The sequence below is a fragment of the Cavia porcellus genome, unplaced genomic scaffold (assembly GCF_034190915.1).
Source record: "Cavia porcellus strain 051 isolate PalLab524CR breed Dunkin Hartley unplaced genomic scaffold, mCavPor4.1 scaffold_2, whole genome shotgun sequence".
In the NCBI taxonomy this organism is placed as follows: domain Eukaryota; kingdom Metazoa; phylum Chordata; class Mammalia; order Rodentia; family Caviidae; genus Cavia; species Cavia porcellus.
Window position 1 is genome coordinate 20,258,073 of NW_026947485.1, and position 22,176 is coordinate 20,280,248.

At 40.3% G+C, this 22,176-nt stretch overlaps 2 protein-coding genes across 2 annotated transcripts in view; one reads left to right on the plus strand and one right to left on the minus strand.

Annotated features, from left to right (window-relative positions):
- Positions 1 to 10,224, plus strand: part of Lrrc72 (leucine rich repeat containing 72) — a 65,894-nt gene extending 55,670 nt beyond the window's left edge. The window contains exons 8-9 of the mRNA XM_003469833.4: positions 9,138 to 9,165; positions 10,024 to 10,224. Coding sequence (XP_003469881.3) covers positions 9,138 to 9,165; positions 10,024 to 10,189 — 194 coding nt within the window. The 3' untranslated portion in view covers positions 10,190 to 10,224. The remainder of the gene's footprint in view (positions 1 to 9,137; positions 9,166 to 10,023) is intronic.
- Positions 10,225 to 11,970: 1,746 nt separating this feature from the next.
- The window catches only part of Ankmy2 (ankyrin repeat and MYND domain containing 2), a 38,311-nt gene continuing 28,105 nt past the window's right edge, over positions 11,971 to 22,176 (minus strand). Inside the window, exons 8-10 of the mRNA XM_063239062.1 lie at positions 19,020 to 19,148; positions 16,188 to 16,317; positions 11,971 to 14,801 (exon numbers count right to left, since the gene is read on the minus strand). Coding sequence (XP_063095132.1) covers positions 14,617 to 14,801; positions 16,188 to 16,317; positions 19,020 to 19,148 — 444 coding nt within the window. The 3' untranslated portion in view covers positions 11,971 to 14,616. The remainder of the gene's footprint in view (positions 14,802 to 16,187; positions 16,318 to 19,019; positions 19,149 to 22,176) is intronic.

Below are 22,176 nucleotides of genomic sequence, written 5' to 3' on the forward strand. Positions count from 1 at the left end.
AATATATCTATCTTTTTATTTTGCTTTACTTAATGTGCTTTACAGTTATAAGTGGCTGCTAAACCACAATTCCAGGGGGAAAAAAAAGAGGACATGCTGCGGACTTAGCTCAGTGGCATAATCACCTGCCTGGCAAGCATGAGGTCATGAAGTCAATCCCCAGTACCAAAGAGAGAGAGAGAGAGAGAGAGAAAGAGAGAGAGAGAGAGAGAGAGAGGAAGAAAACATGGAGCAATACATGTAATTATTTTCCTTATAACAGTTTTCCAATTGGACAATATATATTAAAGCATATATTAAAAAGAATGAAATGGATTTTCTAGAAATAAGGGAGAAAATATTAAGTGGAAAATAATATTGAGAAAATTATTCAGAGAAAAATAAATAGATGACATTAATTAAATGTTGACACAAGGAGATATTAGAAACAGAAGAGAAAATTTAAGTTTAGTAATAATTCCTTAAAAATTTATGGAAGAAGTTAAGCAGAAGATAACATTAGAAGTGATAGTGACTGAATATTTTTCAAAACTGATAAATGAATCCTTAGATTTATAAGACAATAAATTCAAAGACATAAAAGATGCAGACGCACAGCCTAAAAATGAAAAAATAAACTTTACGCTAAACACAAAGCAATTTTAAATCAATCAGAAACATTCAGATCCCCCACAGAAAGACAACAGAGTCCTAAGAAACTCCCCAGCTGCAGCGATGGAGGTCAGAAGACAGTGACGTAATGTCTTTACTGTGGAGGGAAAGTAGGGGCCAGCCAAGAACGACATAGCCAACTAAATGATTAGGCTACACCGGGCAAGAGAGGGAAAGGAAGAAGAACGAGAGCAAAACTCAAGGCTTCCTCCGCAACTTGTTATGAAAATGTTCTAACAGAAAAGGTGAAAGTACCAGTTGCTGGTAGCTGCCTGTGCTTACCCACAATTGGTCCTCCGCATGCAGCAGCCTCCCTAGATGGAGCTTTGCCTCTCTGTCCAGGGAGGCCCAGTGTCCTCGGAAACTTCTCCTCAGGTCTCACTGGTCATGCAGTGACAGAGTCAGAGGGACTGGAAACTGTCCGTGCGCTGCTGACCCCGGAAGCGTTTCACAAACAGACTTTACAGGCTTCACTTTCAAGTAGTGAAACACTGGATTCTTTGCAAACTGAGCTCAGGTTTCTCACAGTGACAAAGGAGAAAGTTGGGAGAGTTTTTATTAGAAATAAGGGGAAGGAGAAAAAAGGCTCCTGATTTCTCCAGGAGGAGAATCTGAAAAGTGGAATTTCCATGTGGCCCCTTGGTCCAGACAGTTTTATGGATAAGTATGGGAATTGCTCAGTTGTTTAATGGTCAGTTATCGCAGCTGGCTCTCTGCATTTGAAAGGATCAATTTTTTAATCTCTAAAAGTACATTTAATTCCAATTTTAGTATGAAATAACTTTTTAGTTATTTGCCTTCCTCTCATTACAAAATATTAAATGACATATGCCAGGCTTGGTGGCACATGCTTGTAATCCCAGCACTTGAAAGCTGAGGCAGGAGAATTGCCATGAGTTAGAGGCCAGTTTGGGCTACATACTCAATTAGAGGCTGGCCTGGAACACATAGCAAGACCCTAGTTCAAAAAAATAGCCACCCCCCAAAGTTACATGACATAAAGAAACTTTTACCTAAATCTATTACCTTTTAATAGCATACCATTTAAGCAGAATATACTTGTAAATAGATACTCAGTCTTTAATCTGAAGAGTGACATTTTCTGGGTTTCATAGTTTTTTTTTTTAACTATAATAACATATTTGACTATAATCATTACATAACAATCACACAAGCATAAGTCTGAAAATTTCACTACCAAAAACAACTTTATGTGGAGGTAATCAGTACGAGGAGATGTTTTCCAAAGTTTTGCATGCTTGAAAGCCTGTACGTCTAGAAAACACAAATGTATATTAAGTGTATATTCCATAAAGTTATCAATAACTAGTAGCACAGCTACATAGAAATATCTGCATATACTTAACTCTTACTCTTAAGGCAAAATGAGAGACTCCTTTAACAGGGTTACAGGGTGTAATTGCACTGACAAAAATTAAAGGACGTCTTTTACAAATTTAAAGTGTTATTGATCACAAATGGATTTATAACCCAATATACAAGTATATCTTCTTTATAAGCTACTAGAATTAAAGTCAGTAGTCACAGATCAAGTTTTATACTTGATCTTAGCCAAAAGACTCTGAAGTGGGAGATCAAATTTTGATGTCAGAAGCAAATTTAAAGAGAAGCCAAAAATTCTGATCATTTTACGTGTAATATATAGATGTATAGTGTGTTAAAACAGAGTGTCTGTTAGCTACTTTGTACACATTAAAATTACATATTCAATTCTAGAAGCTTAACTTTAAAGCTTAAACTCTTCTTTTTGTATATTTTTCCAAATAGTTATCTCATAAGCTAAGATAATAGTTTTTCATTCAACCAATTGTAAACTGATTATGGGAAACATTTTACAAAACAACATTTAAATAAATTCAGTCTTTACTAACCAAAAGCTTATTAACAGAAAACACAAGAAATGAATAAAATACAGAACCTTTGCTTTTTAACGTTTTGTAAGTTCAGCAAAGAACATTTTAACACATTCATGATAGGGCTCTAAGATGTGTGTGTGTGTGTGTGTGTGTGCGTGTGCGTGTGCGTGTGCGTGTGTGTGTGTGTGTGTGAGAGAGAGAGAGAGAGAGAGAGAGAGAGAGAGAGACAGAGAGACAGAGAGACCTGGGTACCTCCCTCTAATTTGAATTCCATTGTCTGATGTTAAGTAACTGAAGTACCAGTCATAAAAGTCACCCAATGGGACAGTTATTGGGTACCATGAGTACATGCGAGAACATGCTAATAACTTAAGAACACCTTATTGTTTCAGACATAGAAAGCTTAACCTTTTGATTGTAACCAACTTAAATATATTACAGTTATTTATTAACATTTGTAGGGGCGTACCACCCTTAGAATAACCAGAGAAGTCGCCCATCAGTAGAGAAACCTGAACAAATCAATTCAAGCAGCTGCTCTTTAAGCTACAGAGGGGAGTTGTGTCCAGTGGTTCCACAAGACCAAGGGGCTCCCAGTTATTTATCTTAACAATTCTTTTAGATAATGCATGAGACCAAAATATAACAATCAATACTTTTAAAGTATACACGTTATCTTTAGCCAAGGAAAGCTCTTATTAAAGTATTGTACACAGACACTAGACACTGCATTTAAAAAAAAAAAAACTTTTTTAAATATTACCTTGGTTGGCTAACAACATGTGTAGAAATATGTTGTCATCTTTAAAGACATCTTTACTCTTACCAGTGAATTTAATTAGCCAGTTGTTAAGCCACATAAACAATAAGCATTTGGACTAAATCATGGGTGCCTATTTATCTGTATGCCAATTTATGTAGAACTTTTGGAAAATATATGCCTGGAAGTTAACACACAGAAGTCAAACATAATCTTTATGTTATTCAGCCTACTATTTTCACGTGTAAGCCTCATGAAAGTCTGTAGCCTGCCACTTTTTCTTCCCTCCAATTTTTTAAGTAGATTTGGCTTCCCTGAAGTTGTTGGGGGAGAGTCTCAAAAGAACCTCAAAAGTACAAGGGAAAAAAGAAATTAACATGAGCATTTAAAAAATCTACAATGAAGCAGCTGCAGGTACCTTAACTACTTATTAAAAAATTGACAGACGGATGAACCAATGAGAAACACACAGAACACACAAAACAATTACTTTTAAATCAGAGGGAACTTTTAGACATATTGGTCACATTGTGCTATAGTTATCTTTTATCATTTGGGATTTTATAACTAGACTAGTCAGAACTTTCCCTGGGGGTTTTGTAGCACTTTCTACGTGAATCCTCACAGAAGTATCTTGTAATAAGTTAACACCAAGACTGGTGGGAACCAGAAAGGGAAAGAGAGCAAAGCTCCTTTACACCCTTGAAAGGAAGGACTGATTTAAAGAAGGTCTTAGGTTCATGACCTACCTTAATCTTTGGAATAGCTGTTCTCTCCGTGCAGCTCAGCAGGGTCCTCTGTATCAGAGCCACTACTGTAATTGCTCCTTTGATAGCCACAGCTGTTTCTTAGGTCACTGTTCTGGCTACACCATTAAAAGTATGCTTCTTCGACAACTATTTTTCCCATCTTGGGGCACTCAGCCAGGTAGGGGTGTAGAAAAAACCCCAGTGCCTGAAGGTCAAAGGAGAGGAGGGGAAGCTGAGTTCCACACTGATCTTTCCAGCACTGATAAACCACAGGAGAGACAGATGTCCGGCCCTGTCTCTTTCTCTGAGCCTGACCTCGTCCAGTGGCAGCTGTGGTGACTTGGGACCAGGCTGGACTGCCACTGTTACTGCAGCCACACCTTGTTTGCTCACATTCCCTTGATTCATACTGGCAACGGGCTTTTCTTTTCTCAGCCCTCAGGTTTTCTCTGAATATAGAACTTGCTTGCTCGTCCAGCAACATGTTTTACAGAGAAAGTTTGGCCAGAGAGATATCGCTCTTGGCTCTTACGCCTGTTTTGTCTAAGCTGCCATCAAACTCAGTCGGGATCCCTAAGACTGCTTTCTGTTCTATGTATAGAGTCATTTGTGCTGTGATGGCCCTGTTTTAAAAGCCCATCAGCCCATCCCACCCAAGCCATTTCCTGGACAGAGAGAAGAGAATGCAGATATTCCCCCATTCCCAGCCTGATCCCAAGGCAGAAAGACAGACAAATTGGGGCTAATAGTTTCTCATTCTTTTTTTTTTTTGAGAGTTTGAAGATTAAACCTAGACCAGTTTTAAAGAATGAGGTCCAGGAGTAAGTCAGAGGAAATAACTGCGAAACATAGGAAGTGTTGCAATGTCTCATCCACCCACAAAATATCTTGTAGGGTGACAAAGTGTCATTCCTGGGGACAGAAGATGCACATCTCCTTTGGAGGATCCTCTAGAGCAGTTCTCCAACTCATGAAAATGAAGGCCACACAACAGCTGACAAGGGACAGTTAGAAAGTAGGCCTGAATGTTCACAGGGAGGAGGACACTGGTCATCCTGGAGCAATGGAAAGCAGGTCACTAGAGAGTCCTGGAATCCAGCAGCCACAAGGTAGTGATCCACAGGGGAGATCCACCCTGGAGGCAGTGCAGAGGTCAATTGCATTGTTTCCTGGGGGAAGGGCAGAGAGTGGAAAGAACCAGAACTTCACCTGTGGGGAACAGGCATAAAGCTACCTGGTCAAAACAAAGCAAAACAAACCCAGCATCTATCTCATCGACCTCTGAATACAATCATGATGAAATGGAGAAAAACGGGAGAGAACAAACACTCTTCAATCTCTTACCTCCTATGAATCTCGATGTGCTAGATTTAAAATTCTAGGGGAATCATCGATTAGTATTTATATAGTTTTGTATAAACCCAAGATCTTTATCTACCAAAGTTGAAGAATAAATTTGAGGACCAAAGAATGAATTTAGGAGAGTGTTTATAAGAAATAAGAAGAAAAAACTCTTGGTGGATACCCACCAAAAAGGAAGAAGTTCAACATACTTTCTTGTCTTCCCTTTGTATAGATAAGCAGGGCATGGGGATTTGTTTAGAGATGGTTCAAAAAGAACTTAGTTATCTTGCATTTCTAATGTTTTCTCTGTGTGGGGTAGAGAGGAACTATCTTAGCATATCTCTTCCTTGGGAGACAAGGTCCTTGCCTCTCTTTTTATTTTTATCTTTCTTAAGTTTACCTTTGTGTATCTAAGCTTGGCTTAGCTTCTTGGATCAGCTCTGAATCTAGGTGAGCTATTCTAATTTTTCTTATCTGACCCTATCATTGGATTTTTTGAATGTCTACACGTAATAACTAAACTGCTACACTCTCAATCTTTAAAAAGACATTATGGACTATTTACAATGGAGAAATGAATCAATTTTTTAAATGTTTACTAGTGGTCTCAAAGTGAGACTACTAGATTTCCATCACATTTGCTCTTCCCTGCGAACAAGACAGAGCTGTCAGTACTGTGCCAGGGGGATCAGTGCTGCAGAGGCCAGGCCCTGGGCAGAGAGGCTTTGCTGCTTAGCAAGAGAGAAGGGCAAACCCAAAATGGAAAACAAAGGGCAATTACATCACAGAGGAGGTCAGTGTAACCCCAGGAAGGACAGAATGCTGAGAAAATGTAAGTTTTAACTGGAGAATCAGAAGCTCGGGAAGCCAGGTCTTGAAAGCTCTGACTCTGGGTAGCTTTAATATGAGCCTTACCTGGAAAAGTGAACACCTAGTATGGTACTACTTATGCATGAAGCCTGAGGCAGGTGCTGGAGGTCAGTGGTAGACACAGCTGAGAAATTGTGAGAGTTGTCAGATTCAGAAGAATTGATGGAGGCAAACAGAACTCCACCAGGTGTAGAGTTACCTAGAAAAGGATAACTCCCACCCACACCTCATTGTGCCTGTAGCAGCCCTGAGCCAAAGAGAGAAACTAAGGCTGCTTTGTAAGGGTGACATCTGTTACGGTTTAGGTTCAGAATGTCCCGCAGTGGTCTCGTATGTGCAGAGTAGGGCTTTGAAGAGTGCTATACTCATCACAGCACAGCCATGCTATTCTCACCATAGCTAAGTACTCATTAGCCCATTGAGGAATTCATAGCTAGACGTGCTAGGCTTAGCCAGGTAGAGCCTGGTGGGGAGAAGGGCCACTGGGGACATGGCTCTGGAGGCCCTCCCCAGTTTTTCCCTTCTCTTTCTGCTTCCTGGCTGCCCCCGAGTGAGCCACTTTCTTCCACTATGCCTTTCCACCAAGCCATTTCTGCCTTAAAACCAGCCAACCATGGACTGAGCCCTTCTAAACCATGAACAAAATTAAATCCCTCTTCCTTTAAATTGTGGGTGTTGAATATTTTGTTCCAGTGATGGGAAAGCTGACTAATACAACAACACACATGAAAATATCTCCTAGAAAGATTAATTCTAAAGTGTAAATTAAACTTTAAAGTACAGGAGGAAACCACTTCTATAACCCAGCAGTAGAGGCCAATCAAAGCTTCACACTAAATCTAGAAGCCATGAAAGAGAAATGCTGAGATTTAACCATAGAAGTAAAAATTAGGACATAGCATAGAAATGAAATTAACTACAAGATTAGAAAAAGTATTTGAAACATGTAACAGGCAAAAGTTAATACTCAAATTTTGAAAGGACTCTTGCATGTGAATTTGAAAAATCCTAGAATAAAGTAACTAAAGACATAGAGATACCATTTTCATCCAACAGATAAGACAAAATTTTTAAATGTTAAGAATGAGAGGAAAAAGTAGGATTAATGTTGATGAGAACGTAAACTGATTCAACTTTCTTGTAAGAACATGTGAAACTAGCTGTCGATATGTGAAAGTCCAAACCATTTGACACAGCAATTCAATTTGAAAGCCGTCCTACAGATGCGATTCTACAGACAAAAAAGAAAGAAAAAATATGTGTATATAAAAGCAACACTTTAAAGTAAGGGCTAATGTCATACAAACAATGGTTATCTGTGGGGGGAGTATTAAACTATGGCACATTTGTATATTATATACAATTCCATTTTAAAATTATTCCATGATATATTGGTATATTTAAAAGTGTTGCACAGTAATATAATGTGGAGTAGTAACAAAATTTAAATTGTCAATAAAGAAAACTGTGTGTTACACATGTGTGTACACATTGGTAGAAATGTGCACAAAGCTCCTTACAGTGATTTTTGTGTGTATGCTGGGAATCAAACCCAGAGCCTTGCATGTTCATTGAGCTATGGGCCCTGTGTTTTATAGCAATGCTTCTGAAACAGGAATTGGAAAGTGAAAGGAAGAGTTCACTTTTTACCTACTAGTTTCCTTATCATTTACATTCATTGTATAAGAAAAGTGTCCGTTTATAATTAAAAATAAAAAACACAAGGAAACACGGCCATCTCTATCAATATGGATAAATGTGGAGAACGTTGTGTTAAGTGAAATAAACCAAACACAGAAGGGAAAATACTGCATAATATGATGAGTACAAGTCTAAAATGGGCAAACTCTTTGAAGCAGAGGATAGAATGCTGGTTGCCAGGGGCCTGGTGAGAGAGAAAAATGAGATGTTGGGCAAAGGGGACAAAGTTTCAGTTCTGCAAAATGATGAAATTCTGGTGACATAAAGTGACTGTAATTAACTGTACTTGAAATATGCTAAAGAGATAGATGTGAAATATTCTCATGACTACACATCCACCCCGGGAGAAAAAAACGATAGCTAATAAGTGATGGGAATGTTGATTAGCATACTTAGGGGGGTTATTTCACAATATATATCAAAATGTCTAATGTGTTTAATTCGTATTTTTCACTTTTAGCTCGATAGCACAGAAGGGTAACTGGAGAGAAAGAAAGAGATTAGGGAGATCAGAGAAAGGCCAGGAAGGCTTGGGTCAGCCACATGTGCAGGGAACAAGGCCATGGACTGGCCGAGGCCACGTGCTTTGCTGTGTGTAACTGGTGGGAGCTCACGCAGTGGATTTCAGTGGCCTTCAGTGGCCCAGCAGGTGCTGGTAAATTTCACCTCCTGCCTGGCCTTCTGGAAAGGAGAAAGCAAGCAATGGTAGTCTGGAAAAGGCCATAAGAATGCCAGGCACTCGGGCCGGGTCCTTTAGCTCTAAAGCTAGGGAAGACAGATTCGCAGGATTTATTCTCTTTGTTTGAAGTTAATGCCAAAAGTCTAAGTGAGTAAAATGACCCTATTTCTCCTCATTTGGATTATTGTCCCATTTATAAGTGCATCAGAAGCAAAAGGTTCAACCTCTGAACCTCACATCTTAATTTTAAAAATTCCTATTTGCATCCCACTGGTAACTGAATTGATTAAGCGTTGTTCTCAGGGTTTTGAGGTTTGCATTGCATTGATAAATTTGTCCCAGATCCTAAGGCAAAACTCACCATAACTAAGAGAAAATTTCAGATTTGGTTAGATACCAAGGCATTTTGGCTAAATTGCTTAAAAACAAATTACAGCTTTGTTCCTTTGATCTTTAAATGCAGAATAATCATTTGAAAAATACTAATTTAGAATTTTTTGTTTTAGATTTTGCATTTGCAGATAATGTAGACAAGTAAGTGTTTTTTTAAAAATCTTTACTTTTATTAGATTGCTTCGTAACTGTCTTGTTCCTTAAATTATCACTGCTTTCTAAAATAGATTTTAATTAATTACAAAATGACTAGTTCTTCAAAAGATGAGGAAATGGCTGTTTTTCTGTAATAAAGAGTTCCAGCTATGTATTTATATTTGACATCTTCAAGGTTTTTACATGCTGATTATAACTCAATATAAATGTCAAGGTGATTTAACACATACAGACACTTAGTAATTATTAGCTGTCCCAAATGAGGGACTTTGTTTACTTTTCCTCTAAATATATTCAGTGAGAGCAATTATTATGTAGATTCATATTTTATATTCACTAAAATTTGCATTTCAAAAGCAAGCACTTCATTAACCAAGGGAGGTATTTTGAAATCATGAATATTGATGAATTTAAAAGTCATTTTAATAGTTGCATTTTTCAACATTCTTTGATTTGTTGAAAAATACTACCATGCAAATTTATAAAGTATAATATGAACAAAAACTTTATAATAGAATATACTAGTTATATTGGTATACATAATAACAAAAATATTTTAATCAGCTCATTTAACATCATTTTCAAAAGTATATGCATGAGCATGAGACCATTTTGGTCAAATTTAACAGCAGATCCCAAAATATATCCAGATACTTTATTTGAAACATAAACCTTATGTACAATAGCAATGTTACTTAGCCTGAAAGTCATTGTCAGTAGAGTCTCCAAATTATTCAATAGTGGTACTAAACTACAAATACAAGAAATATAGTATTTATTTAAAGAAAAATTTCAGCTTGTTCAAATTGATTTTCTTTTCTGACATAATTGCTACCCTTGTAGAACTGTGTTTGATGACCCAGAAGATGCTGTTTTTGTGAGGTCCTTGAAGAGATCAGTGATGACTAGGACCAGCATGAACTGGGACACAGTTCCCACACGAGAGGAAAAATACTTTGAAGAGAAAGGCTTGGAAACCACACGGATGCTCACCATTACACTGAGATAACGCCCTGGTGTTTCCAGAAATCCTACTGGTATTCAGCCGTGTATTAAACTTCTTTGTGACTTATGTACTTATTTTGCTATGTTAGCATACTATATACTTATTTTGCTAGTTTGAATCTTTTAAACATACATAGAAACACCAATACTGAAAAAATTCCTATAGTGTAGGCTTTATAAAGTTTTTGTTGAAGTTAAATATGTATATAGCAGTGGATGAAGATCATAAGAGTTCAGTTTAACAAATTTTCAAAAAATGAATAGGGTCATCTGTTCATGAACCTATCATCCAGAAATAGAACACTAGAGCACCCATTCCTGTTACTGGTCACTGTTCTTCCAAAATAATTGCTGTCCTAATTCTAGTCAATAAATTAATCCTGCCTAATGTAGAAAGCACATAAATGAAATCAGAATAGATTAATATTTTACATCTGGTTTCTCTCTATACTATAAAATGTATCCATGTTCTTGCTAGTAGCAAGAATTCTGTCATTCTCAGTGCTGTGTAACATTCTACCATAATTTATATTTATCCAGGGACCTGTTTTTCCTTGCATCTGGAGACATTTGTCAGTTCTGGAGATGAACTAGTAATCTGCACTTGGCCTAGCCAGACACTGGATACCAAGGGAAAAAGGAAACCAGACAAGCTGTTGGAAATTACCTGGCTCTGAGGGGAAAACCTAGATATTTAAAGTTAACTCAAACACCTTGCTGGTTCCCCCAACTAAGGGGCTGGATTAAATGCTTATACAAGGCAGAGTGACATCTCTCTCTATCCCATCCTTGTGTGGGGAGCACAACACACTGTGATAGTGGGACTGACATCAAAATAGACAGAGATGAAAGCTTAGAAAATGTAATCAACCAAGAACCCAGTAACATCCTTTCACCTGTGGGTGCTTAGGATTCTGTGCACAGCCAGAGTCTGTGATTTATACGAGTGTGTCTGAGACTGAGTCAAAAGCGATTGTGAATGATACCATAGTGGTAGAAAGAATCAACCCATCCCCTTCCGCTGCATCCTGGATGCAGAAGGTAACTCACACATAACTCACACTGATCTATGGTGCTGTACAGAATCTCTCTTAAGTTCTAAAGGAGAGTCAGGGCATTGTTTCCCAAGGCTCCTTAGCAAGGCCATACCACCTGCAGCAGAGAACCAGTCACTGTTCAAGCAACAGTACTAGACATGCCCCTGCGCCCAGCCCAGTAATGACAGCCAACCACTGGCCAAGTAACTGACCAAAGCTGCTCATCCTGAGCTGAACACAAGCAGAGATATCAGTAATACTGGGTGGCCACAATGCACTTTATGGGGAAAATGGCATATTTGGGATCAGATTTAAGCTAGTCCGTAAATTGCATAAGCAGTATATTTTAATTAGACTGTGATGAATTAAAGATGAGATTTTATGCTTTCTAGATTATCTACTAAAAAAGTATAGTCTTTATGAAAAGAATGAGACTTGCTCTAATTTGAAAAAAGTCTGAAAGATTTCACTTATTATTCATTTTAGAGAACTAATGGAATCATGCCCCACTTACATGAGGAAAAAGATTTGCTTTCAAGTGCATTCTTCAGTACTGGATGTGTTTATTCAATAATGAACGACTGTTTATGATTGGGAAACATTATATTAAATACCATTTCGGATAAACACAAACTAGAAGACATAGCCCATAAGTTACCTAAAACTCTTCCAAAATGTAACACACCATTCGGTGAGAGCATTTTAAATTAGATTCTTTGCTTTAAATGACAGACACACTCAGACTGGCTTAGGTGAAAGCATATTTATTTCAGGACCCACCAGGAGGTCGCATGACTAGTAAACAAAATGCTAATATACATAAGTATAGAGGTTCTGGCTAAAACTCTTATTAGTTACCTTTCATTACATCTATTACTTGTTACTTGGAAAAGTGAGTCAAGCACTCTAGGCTTCAATTTCCTCTTGTTCAACAATCAACAATGACTTCACAAAAGTCTCAAAGATCTTTCTTAAATTAAGTACTCAATATGTGTTAGCTGTTACATATATCATATCCTAAGGGGACTGTACCCCTTAGGGACTGTACTTATGTGGACTAAATGTGTGTCCCGTCTAAATTCATATACTAAAATAAGATCCCTACATGGTGTCCTTGGGAGGCAACTGGGTCATAAATGTAAGGCCCCTCAAATGGGATCAGTCCCTTTTAAGAGGTTGGAGGGTTTGTTCACCTTCTTCAAAGTGAGGATACAGCTGTCCTCTGTGACTTGGGAAGAGGTGTCTCACCAGTAACCCAATCCTGATGGCAACCTGATCTTGGGCTTCTGGCTTCCAGAACTGAGAAATATTTGTTGAGTAGGCCTCATAGTATATGATTTTTTTTTTTGCACTGGGGATCAAACTCAGGGCCTTGTACTTGCCAGGCAGATGCTGTACTGCTGAGCTAAATCCCCAGCTCTGTAGATCATTTTTAATAACAAACTCATCAAGATATCTGATGTATTAGGGTTATTAGAGGCAGACAACACACAGATGCACACATGCAAGTGTACATTTATTTTAAGGAACTGGCTCATGTCATTGTGTGGACTGTGAGTTCCATTTCTGAGCAGGCTACATTCTTACGTCTTACAATTCTCATCTTTCTTACAAACAAGCACCTCGCCCCAAGCGCCGTACATTGATTTTCTCACACACCCTGTCTGTGAGAGAATTTAGTGTTAAGAATGAGCTGAGGGCTGTGGATATAGCTCAGTGGAACAAGCAACTTCCTAGCAAGTGTAGGGCTCTGAGTTCAATTCCTGATACCAAAACAAAAACAAAAACAAAAACAAAAAAACAGTGAACCAAGGGGGAATTCCATGGGTGATTTTGTTTGAACTCATCTATTATGCCAAGATTCCCTTGGCAAAATAAATTTATTGATCAAAGTACCTCTTGTAGTGTCAGTCACCTTTAAGTATTAAAAGAGTCCTCCCAGGTGCCTCTCTCCCACAAACATGGTTTACAGCAGAGTTCTCTGTTTTGTAATGATTTTCTGTGCATGTGTATGTCATTGTCATGCTTCTCCTCCTGCTCACCCCATTCTTGGCCACACAGGGTGCTGGTTCCGGTAGGCTGGCTAGCGACCCTGGGATCTGGATGGTGACAGTGAGTTTTCTGGGCATTCTTTTTGCATTACTTATTCCAGTTTTGGAGATTAACAGCCTGCAACATGGAAACGCTAACATCTGTGGACAGTAAAAAGTCCCAGCAGAAGCCTGCCAGTCTGTTAGCCTCCCTGTGGATTTCATACTCAGGACTACAACATCAACCAATAAATGATCAGCAGGGTCAGGTGAGAATTCTAGCCATTCTGATCTGCAACTGCAGATACTAAAATAATATTTACTTCTGCATTATTTGCTATTTCCCTTTGTTATATTCCCTTTATGTGCAACCTCTTAACAACAAACTATAAAACATGATGAGCTGCTTACACGAGGTGTGAGTCATCTAAAAATCAACACAAGAAACATTGAGACAGCACAATATTCAGAAATCACATTCAAGCTCTGTTCAAATATCACATACGCTAAAAACAGGGCAGGACATTCTCTAAACAACAGGTACAAACCACAGTTTCTGGACAGGAAGAGTTCCATAAAAAGCTTGCAGGAAGATAAAATCTGTCAGGTACAGTATGGCACAGTTTCCTAAGAATTATATATATATAGCATGTGTGGCCAGCATTTAATCAGTGGTGTACAGGAGTGTCTCAGGCACATGCTCAGACAGCTTTAGCTACTGGATGCCTTAGCTCCTTCCTAGGAAGCTGAATTTCTGAAGGTACAGACGCTGTAGGGAACTTCACTGCAGAAACTACACAGTTCAGACTTCTCAGGACACTTCCCACATAGAACTGCACTTGGCTGAGCAATGGCAAAGAACTTTTTCAACATACAGCTTTTCTTCAATTCATCACACCTAGTAAGTAGAACTTCACTACTATAAATGCTATGATATACATTTTATTCACATATAAGTTATGATTTTTTAAAAATAACTCATTTCTGTGGCCATAAAATTTTTTCTTTCCTGAAAAATCTCTGTCAAACCTTTTCTGTTTGTCCTTTTGTTCCCTAAGTCTGTACTTATTTTCTTTGAGAACAGCTGCTGGGAATCCAGCCTCAAAAAGGGAATTCAGCCTAAGAAATGTTTTTCTTGTATGTTAAAAGGAAACATTTTTCTATAGAAATGCTTGTCCAATTATAGAACAGAAATCAGCAGGAAATCAGGGCATGGTCCGCAGAGCCTTGCTGGAAGCCTCTGTCCTATGCAATGTGCAGTCCCACCCGGAGCCATGCAGATGCGGCGAGGCGGTGTGGACAGTGTGTGAGCTCCCTGGCGCCTGCCAGGGTGGGGACCGTCCACACGAGCACCAGCTGCGCTGCTACTCCTCAGGGACCTGAGGACCCGCAGGTGCGTCCTGTGCACTTCCCAGCCCAGCCTCGCTGCCAGCAGGCTCTTTCTCCCCTTCCACAGAAGCTTCAGGACTGGGCTCCTCTCGAGAGACACCCACTTCGGCACCTGGCTGCTCTTCATAAGCACAACTAGAGTTGACATCCAATTTGTTGCCTGACAGAAAAGGAAAATAAAAGTAGGTTATTTCGTTCTTACCATGTGCCAGACACTTTCACGTTTCACACGTATTAACTCATTTAATTTTCTCATTACCGAAGGTAGATCATCACCCTCCCTGGTTTACAAATGGAGAAGATGAGGAGTGAGTGATTCCTTGCTCCAAGTTTCACAGCTTGTGCAACAGCAGAATGCGCACTGCACCCAGGACTCGGGCCTCTGCTCCAAAGCCAGCCCTCTACCTCAAGATGACTGTCTGGGACTTGAGGACAACATCTGTGTTTGGATACAGCCCTCTTTCAATGAGCCTGGCGTCCTGTGTAGGTAACTGCCTGTACTCCCTGCCTCACCATGTTCTATGAAATGGTCTCAGCAGTAGAGCCCACCCTACATTTTGAAGAAAGAAAAGGGTGTTTGTAACGTCTAGAGTGGTGTGTGGTACACGGCTGAAGCTTCACTGGGAGTCCCCGTTCTTTCTCTTCTTTCCTGATGGTTTGCTAGGATACAAACAGCTGCCACTCTGTCCTTAGCACTGGACAAAAAGGCTTAGTTCACAGAACAGAAGCCTTAATAGTCAAAGTCTGGCTGTCCTCTCAATGAGAAATGGTTAAATTGGGTACAAATTACCCAGCCACACTATGAATGAATTCTCCACCAAGTTGTAAAGGAGACAAGATCCTTTGAAGGGTACAGCTGAAGTGCCCAGGCTCGGCCTCCAAGGTCAGTTTTTCAAAGTACACACGGCCTCCAAGAAGCCGAGGCACATCCCCTGGGGTGGGGGTGCTCTCCTCTCCGCGGTAAGAATCACTGTGTCTGAAGAGGAGTCGCCTGAGCACGCCAGGGCTCACTGTTCTTACCTGTGCAGGAACTGAATCTGCACATTACATTTGCAGTCTAATCTCTAACTTGTAAATATACTGCGTAATCTCATCTGTAGTTCTGAAATGTTAACAAATCGGAAGGCTTCCAACATTTGAATCTTCTTTGGGTAGCTATTAGGGAAAATGTAATTATTTCCTCATTCAACGACCTTACCATTCTCATGGAGCAGGATGTAAGCGGCCACCCATTAGGATTCCCTTTCTCACACTCCAGTGCAGTCTCCTGAATGAGAGTGCAGAATGTGGGATAAAACACACTCCTCGGGAGTCTCCATTTTCTTGTGATATTCATGCTGATTAACGTCTATGAATTATCTCAGGGACTCAAAAAAGGGGACATATATAAGTGTGACATGTATGTCGGTCACCCCAGCACTTTCTTGGTCCCCAGAAAACAGTCCCTGTGTGTTCAGTGTTAGTCTCATCCATGCACCCCTGCAGAGGACACGCAGGCTCCAGCCCGGGCCTCTGCCCACTCGCAGCGGGCAGGGCTATTACGTACCCTTCTCCTCTCCACTCTTCTCTTTGGCGGCCTCCAATTGTTGCTTCTCATAAACATCTTTTAGATTCTTACAGATTTTCTTATGGGCAAACCAATGTGTTTTTTGGCATGTTTGATCACAATATATTACCTGAAAGGAATTCTAAGTTTATTTTCATTTCAAGAACTTTTGGTGCAGATTTTTCAACTCTGACATTAAGCCAAGTATGTTATAAAAATGTTAAAATTTCCACACTTATAAACCATGGTGCGTGACTGTGTACTGATTTGGATTTTCACGTTTCAGCTTATACTTTAAAACAGTAATAGATATACAACAGACAGTCTACCAAGGAGTGGCTCAGAATCTCTTATGTACCAGAATTGGATCAATAAGATGACAAGGCACAGTTGTCCCTTAAAGAAGAAATATGAGGAAGGACTACAATAGGGTAAAATAGGGGAGAGGCAGATATCTAACAATATGCCTTATTGAGGCAGATATCTAACAATATGCCTTATTTATTGATTTTGCAGAACTGGAAATTGAACCCAGGGCCTCATGCATGCTATGCAAGTTCTCTACCATTGAGTCATATCCTTAGCCTTTTCTGTGTATTATATAAGGCAGACTCTCACTAAATTACATAAGTTGTCCTTAAGCTTGCAAATCTCCTGCCTCAGGCTCCCAGTTAGCTAGGATGACTGGAGGAAGCCTCCACTTGGCTAACGGTGCAGCTTACAGTAGAGCACGAATGTTAGCACACTACAGGTCGGATGGCAGAGCAAAGGCAAATGCGAGGAGGCCGTGGCTCACTCTAGCTGGGGATCAGAACAGACAGAAACATGGGAGAAGAATTCCAGTGGGGGGAATATCTTGAACAAAATAAAGGAATAGAAAGGTGAATAATATGTACAAGTAGAGTAGTAAATTTTTATAATAAGTGAGTTTGTATTTTTGTAAGTGGGGGTGGCAAAGAAATGGGAGTAAAACTCCTTAAAAATATGCCAAGCCCGGAGTGGGGTGGGGTGTGTGTGTGCGCGTGTTAGGAATTATATTACTGGCTCCAAATCTTCACTCACTGATGCGTTCACACACTTTCCCAAGTGAACTCAGTGTTATGCACCAAATAGATTTGACTGGCTTTGGCCACCTGACTCATGAGAGCAACAGGACGCGGGGGTACAGTGGTCTCACAGGGCGCCTCAGGTGCCCTGTGTGTGTCTGGCTGCCAACCCGCCCCCCTGCCACTGTCATGAGAACATGTTCCACTGCCCCACTGCCTGAGCTGAGGCCGGCCAAGCACATGGGGGAAGAGTACGACGTTGTGGTCCTCGGCACAGGTCTGACGGTGTTGGCATGTACAGCAGTAGTTACCCAACACACACGCCAGCCCCATTTCCCACAGGAGGAACCTGATGTCTAGAGAAGTGAGAAATGAAAAGCGATGAAGCTGCAGAAGTAGATGATGGCAGATTGTGATGAGATTCATTTAACATGTTGGAGAATTTCAACCTTAAAATCAACAGGAGGTTAATGTTACCCATAGGATGAAGTGAATGTACAGGTACAGGCATGTGTGCAATAGCTGGATATGAGCAGATATACACAGTAAGACATGCCTCTTACTGCATCTGGATTGCCAATCTCTCAAACGAGTACATGGCAAAGGCCCAAATGAATGAAACAGGTGGTATGATCTTTAGGGCTCCAGGAGGATCAAAACCCTCTGCAGAGTTCTTCACTGTGGTGGCTGAGACATGATGTGTGTGGGCAGCCCATATTTATTTAGTATTCAAACAAGGAAGGGGTTAGAGTGAAAATGCAGGAAACCTGAGCAGGACCTTGGGAGGGCCTCAAGGACCCCTCCAAGCAACAGATGATGCTAATTAAGGAAAACTATCCGAGAAGTAACTCTCTAGGTGCCCTCAGCTGTGGCCTTCTTGCCCCCTGAGGTGTCTCCTTGCTCTCAGTTCAGCCATGCCCGGGCCATGCCACAGCCCTGCACGTGTATCCAGCTTCAATGGCTCCAACAGCCCTTTACAAAAATAATTCTGGCAGAGTGGGCAGTGTAGTTTCTAGGAAATAGAGTTTGGTGCCATTCAAAAGTTACAGACTTAACAGGCAGGCCGATGACCAAAGTCACCATCAGAAGAACTGACTGGATAGCAACGAATTATCCTAATCTACATTTTCCTATCTGGCTCAGTTTCAGTCCTCTTGGCCTCCAATGACTCTCCTGGCTCCTCATGCTCACCAAACACCCTTCCCATGGAGGAGACACAAACTGGGTGTTACGGCTCAGATATAAAATGTGCCGCCTCCAGAGCACACATGTGGAAGGTGACTGGATCATGGAGGGATTCATTGCTGAGTTTAGTAACTGAATGAGTCATTAGAAGGCACCCAGCTTGGAGGTGTGTCCCTGGTGGGGGGACTTGAATGTGTGCCCTCTTGTTCCTAGCTCCTCCCTTCCCTCTCCTTCCTGGCCCCTGTGATGAACAGCTTTCCCCTGCCATGGCACTCGGCGTGTCACTTCTGCCGAGCAGACAGCCAGCCAGGGACTGAACCCACTACAACTGTGAGCAAAAATAAACCTCCCCTCTTAAATTATTGGTTGTTTTCTCCCAGCAAAAGGAAAGTGGCAAATGCACTGAGAGTCTGGCAGAAGACACAGAACTACATTTTTCCTTCTCTTCTCTTACTGCTTTTTTAGTGCTAGATGCAATCCTTTCATGCATTAGAACTTATTTTAAAAACCCACATCAACTTTATGTTGACAGACTATAATCGATTCTCAGCTTACATGCAACCTTAACCAGGTGTCGGCAAAAAACAAACCCCATTCTTACCATTTTGCACACTGAGCATCTCTTACTTGCCCCCTTTTCTCCACAGGTGGAACAAAATTCGACATCCACAAAGCCCACCTGCCCAGTGATGGCCTGGGTAAGCACAGAGAATGCAGTGGGGTCCGAACCCTAGAGCGGTAAGAAGAAGAGAAAACCCTCTGAATCACCATGGAAGACCACGGAGATGTCACCCAAAGGATAGAACGTTGTTCAGAAACAATAAAATTTTCTGAGAATTGACATCAAGATAATATTCATGTAACTACGGGATAATTATACAGCATATCAGAAGCATTTACTACCTCAATTTGTAAAAGTCTGGTGCCATTTAAGTGTTTTAAATACCCTATATTTTAAATTATTTGTTAGATTTTGGTCTACAATGCAAACAGTTAAATTATCAGCTTTATCACTGAGATGTTCCCTTTTAATAAACACACATTCCAATTGCATCATAGTATTAAGAAAAACACTGAAAAATATTATCATATGGCTACTGAAGTTAGAATATTAAAGAGGATTTATAAAATTTTGTAAAAATTATAAGGGTAACTAGTTAGTTACCTGAGGTAGTGTTATTTAAACCTATCTGGAGTAAACAAAAATAATTACGGAATATCTATTTTTCTTATCTACTCTTAACAGTTCTTTGTTTCAAGTTTTTCAAATTTACACATGCATTCCCAACCAAAAATTTGTCACTTTTGAAATCTTCATTTTCATTTGTCTTTGCTTCTTTTTCCTAAGAATGTTTACTTTTATAATTAGCTTACTAACTACAGACAAGAGCTTTAGAAAATACCTGGGAGTAATATTGTATGCTATTTTATAAACTCAAGATAGTCAAAGAAAATTCTAGACTATTCAAGAAGTAAAATTCATTTTGAAACTATCCTGCTGCTGAATACACGGATAATAACAGTAATACTAACTTCTCATACTAAGGTGCTCAGTACTCTCTTTTAGACTAAGTATGATGTACTGAGAAGGAAAATGAGGTGGAGTGAAGCCTCAGACAGCAGAGGCTACTCATTTCATCAGGAAAGAAGGTCTCCAGCAATTCTGCTCAGATGCTGACGTGCCTCAGAGAACCCAAATCCAACCCTTCAGCCCGTATGTTTTCAAATGGAATATTTAAGGGGTTTCCAGATTGCATAGTTGCCAACATTCCCAGGCAATCCCAAGACATTTTAAAGTTTGAGAACTATTACTAATACATTAAATGTTCATAAATCTGTATTATTTTGCCTAAAAAGGAGCATACCGGATAGGATAGGAGTCTGGCTGGCCAATCAATAGAATATGATACACTCAACAGATATCACAAAAATTATATTCTTATGTTCAAATATTTTTCACACAACTGCCTGAGACACGTTTAGAATTTTTACCAGCATCAGGTGTTTATGGGAGAGTCAACGACAGTGATTTTTTTTTTTTTTAGTGCTAGGGATAGAAGCCAAGGCTTCCCATTTGCTAACTTAGTTACACCCCCGCCCTGAAGCTGTAACTAAAGGACATTGTTGCTAGGACAACAGTGTTCATGCGCGTGACTCTTGCTTCAGAAAAAAACCTTAACAGTGATGCACACAACTAACCACACAGAACTCTTTTTGTCCCTGTTGTAGGATAAGAACTTTCTTGTTTAAAGCAAGAAAGCTTCAGTGCCAGAGCTCCTCTCATGGAAAGATAACAGCCTGGAAACAGACAGGATGTTTTCCATGTAAGCTATGAGATCAGGGAAGTGAGCTGCTCTCCTGAAACTTGGAATGCATACTGTCAGCAGATAGAGCAAAACATCTTGAATGGTGTACTCCAGTGGAGCACGACTTCTCGAGCTGGTGCTTCACACTTCTTGCTCACCTAGAGTCCACATCAGGAAGAGATGCACCCGTGAGTGCAGGCATTAGCACCCTCAGAAAGCAGCAGAGCAGACCTCACTGCAGCCGGCCCTGAGAACGCTGTGTTACAGGCAAAGGGCAACACATTTCCAAGGCTTAAAACCTACAGCGCACAAAAACTTCTAAGCAGTAAACAATGACCTTCTGGGACACTCAAGGATAAGCACTCCAGATGCTTTCCAGACAGCAGAATGTGTAACTCTTAATGAACAGAGTCTTTAAAAAAGAAGTCTTTCTAAACTGTATCAACTACTACCTTAACTTTACTATAAGCCTTTTCTTGATGACTTGGATCAGGATAAACTTTAGTCTTCATACTCTCTAAACCTTTCCACTATTCCATCTTGGGGGGCTAAGGGGAACTGCTCACCCCCACAGTGACTGCACGAGCCGTTTCTGAGAACCCTGGGCTGCTAGTTTCAGTTTTTCTGTTTTCTCCCATGGTGGCGGCATGTGAGTTAGCACTTGTGAGCGCTGGAAACCCCCAAAGCAGGCACTGCTAGCTGCTGCTTTGACACCCACCCCACTTCCTCACTAAGCAGCAGGGAGTAAACAAGCCCCAAATACTCATTTCCCCAGGTCCCGCACAGCTGAGCGTGGCCAGGTGACCAGGCAGTGGGTGTCTGCGAGGGCTTGTATCATCCAGGTTGAGACCCTTTGGTTCCTCCTACCTGTGTGGGATGGGAATGTGAGCCTAGAGGGGTCATCACGCTCCTGTCCCTAATCCATTCTAAGCCACTGTGCCAGACATGACCTGTAAGCCTTTGAAAAGTGTTTGGGTGTAGGTTGAATAACTGATAGAGTTTGACAAGGTAGCCAAACCATTCTGTAGCAGATAAATCACTCTTATATTTTGCTACCTTCCTACTACGGAAATACTATTTCTAGTTGACAGCTACAAAAATGTTAAGAGGCTCATGAGAGAGGAAAAGAATAAGGAGAAACAGGTTCAGCAGGTTAATCTATCCCCATTTTTCTTTCTTTCTTTTTTTTTTTGTCTTTTTGAGACTAAGCCTCATTATGCAGTTCAGGCTGGCCTTGAGCCCACTTTGTAGCCCAGGCTGGTCTCGAACTCACAACAATCCTTCTGCCTCAGCCTCCTGAGTTGCTGGGATTACAGGCATGCGCCACCACGCCTGGTTTTATTCCCACTTTCCTCCTGAATGTTTTGAATAGAAAAACTCAAGAAAATTTGTCTTTAACAATACATGACATGGTAAGGAAGTCTTACTGACGGAGTTAACTTAAAAGGAGCC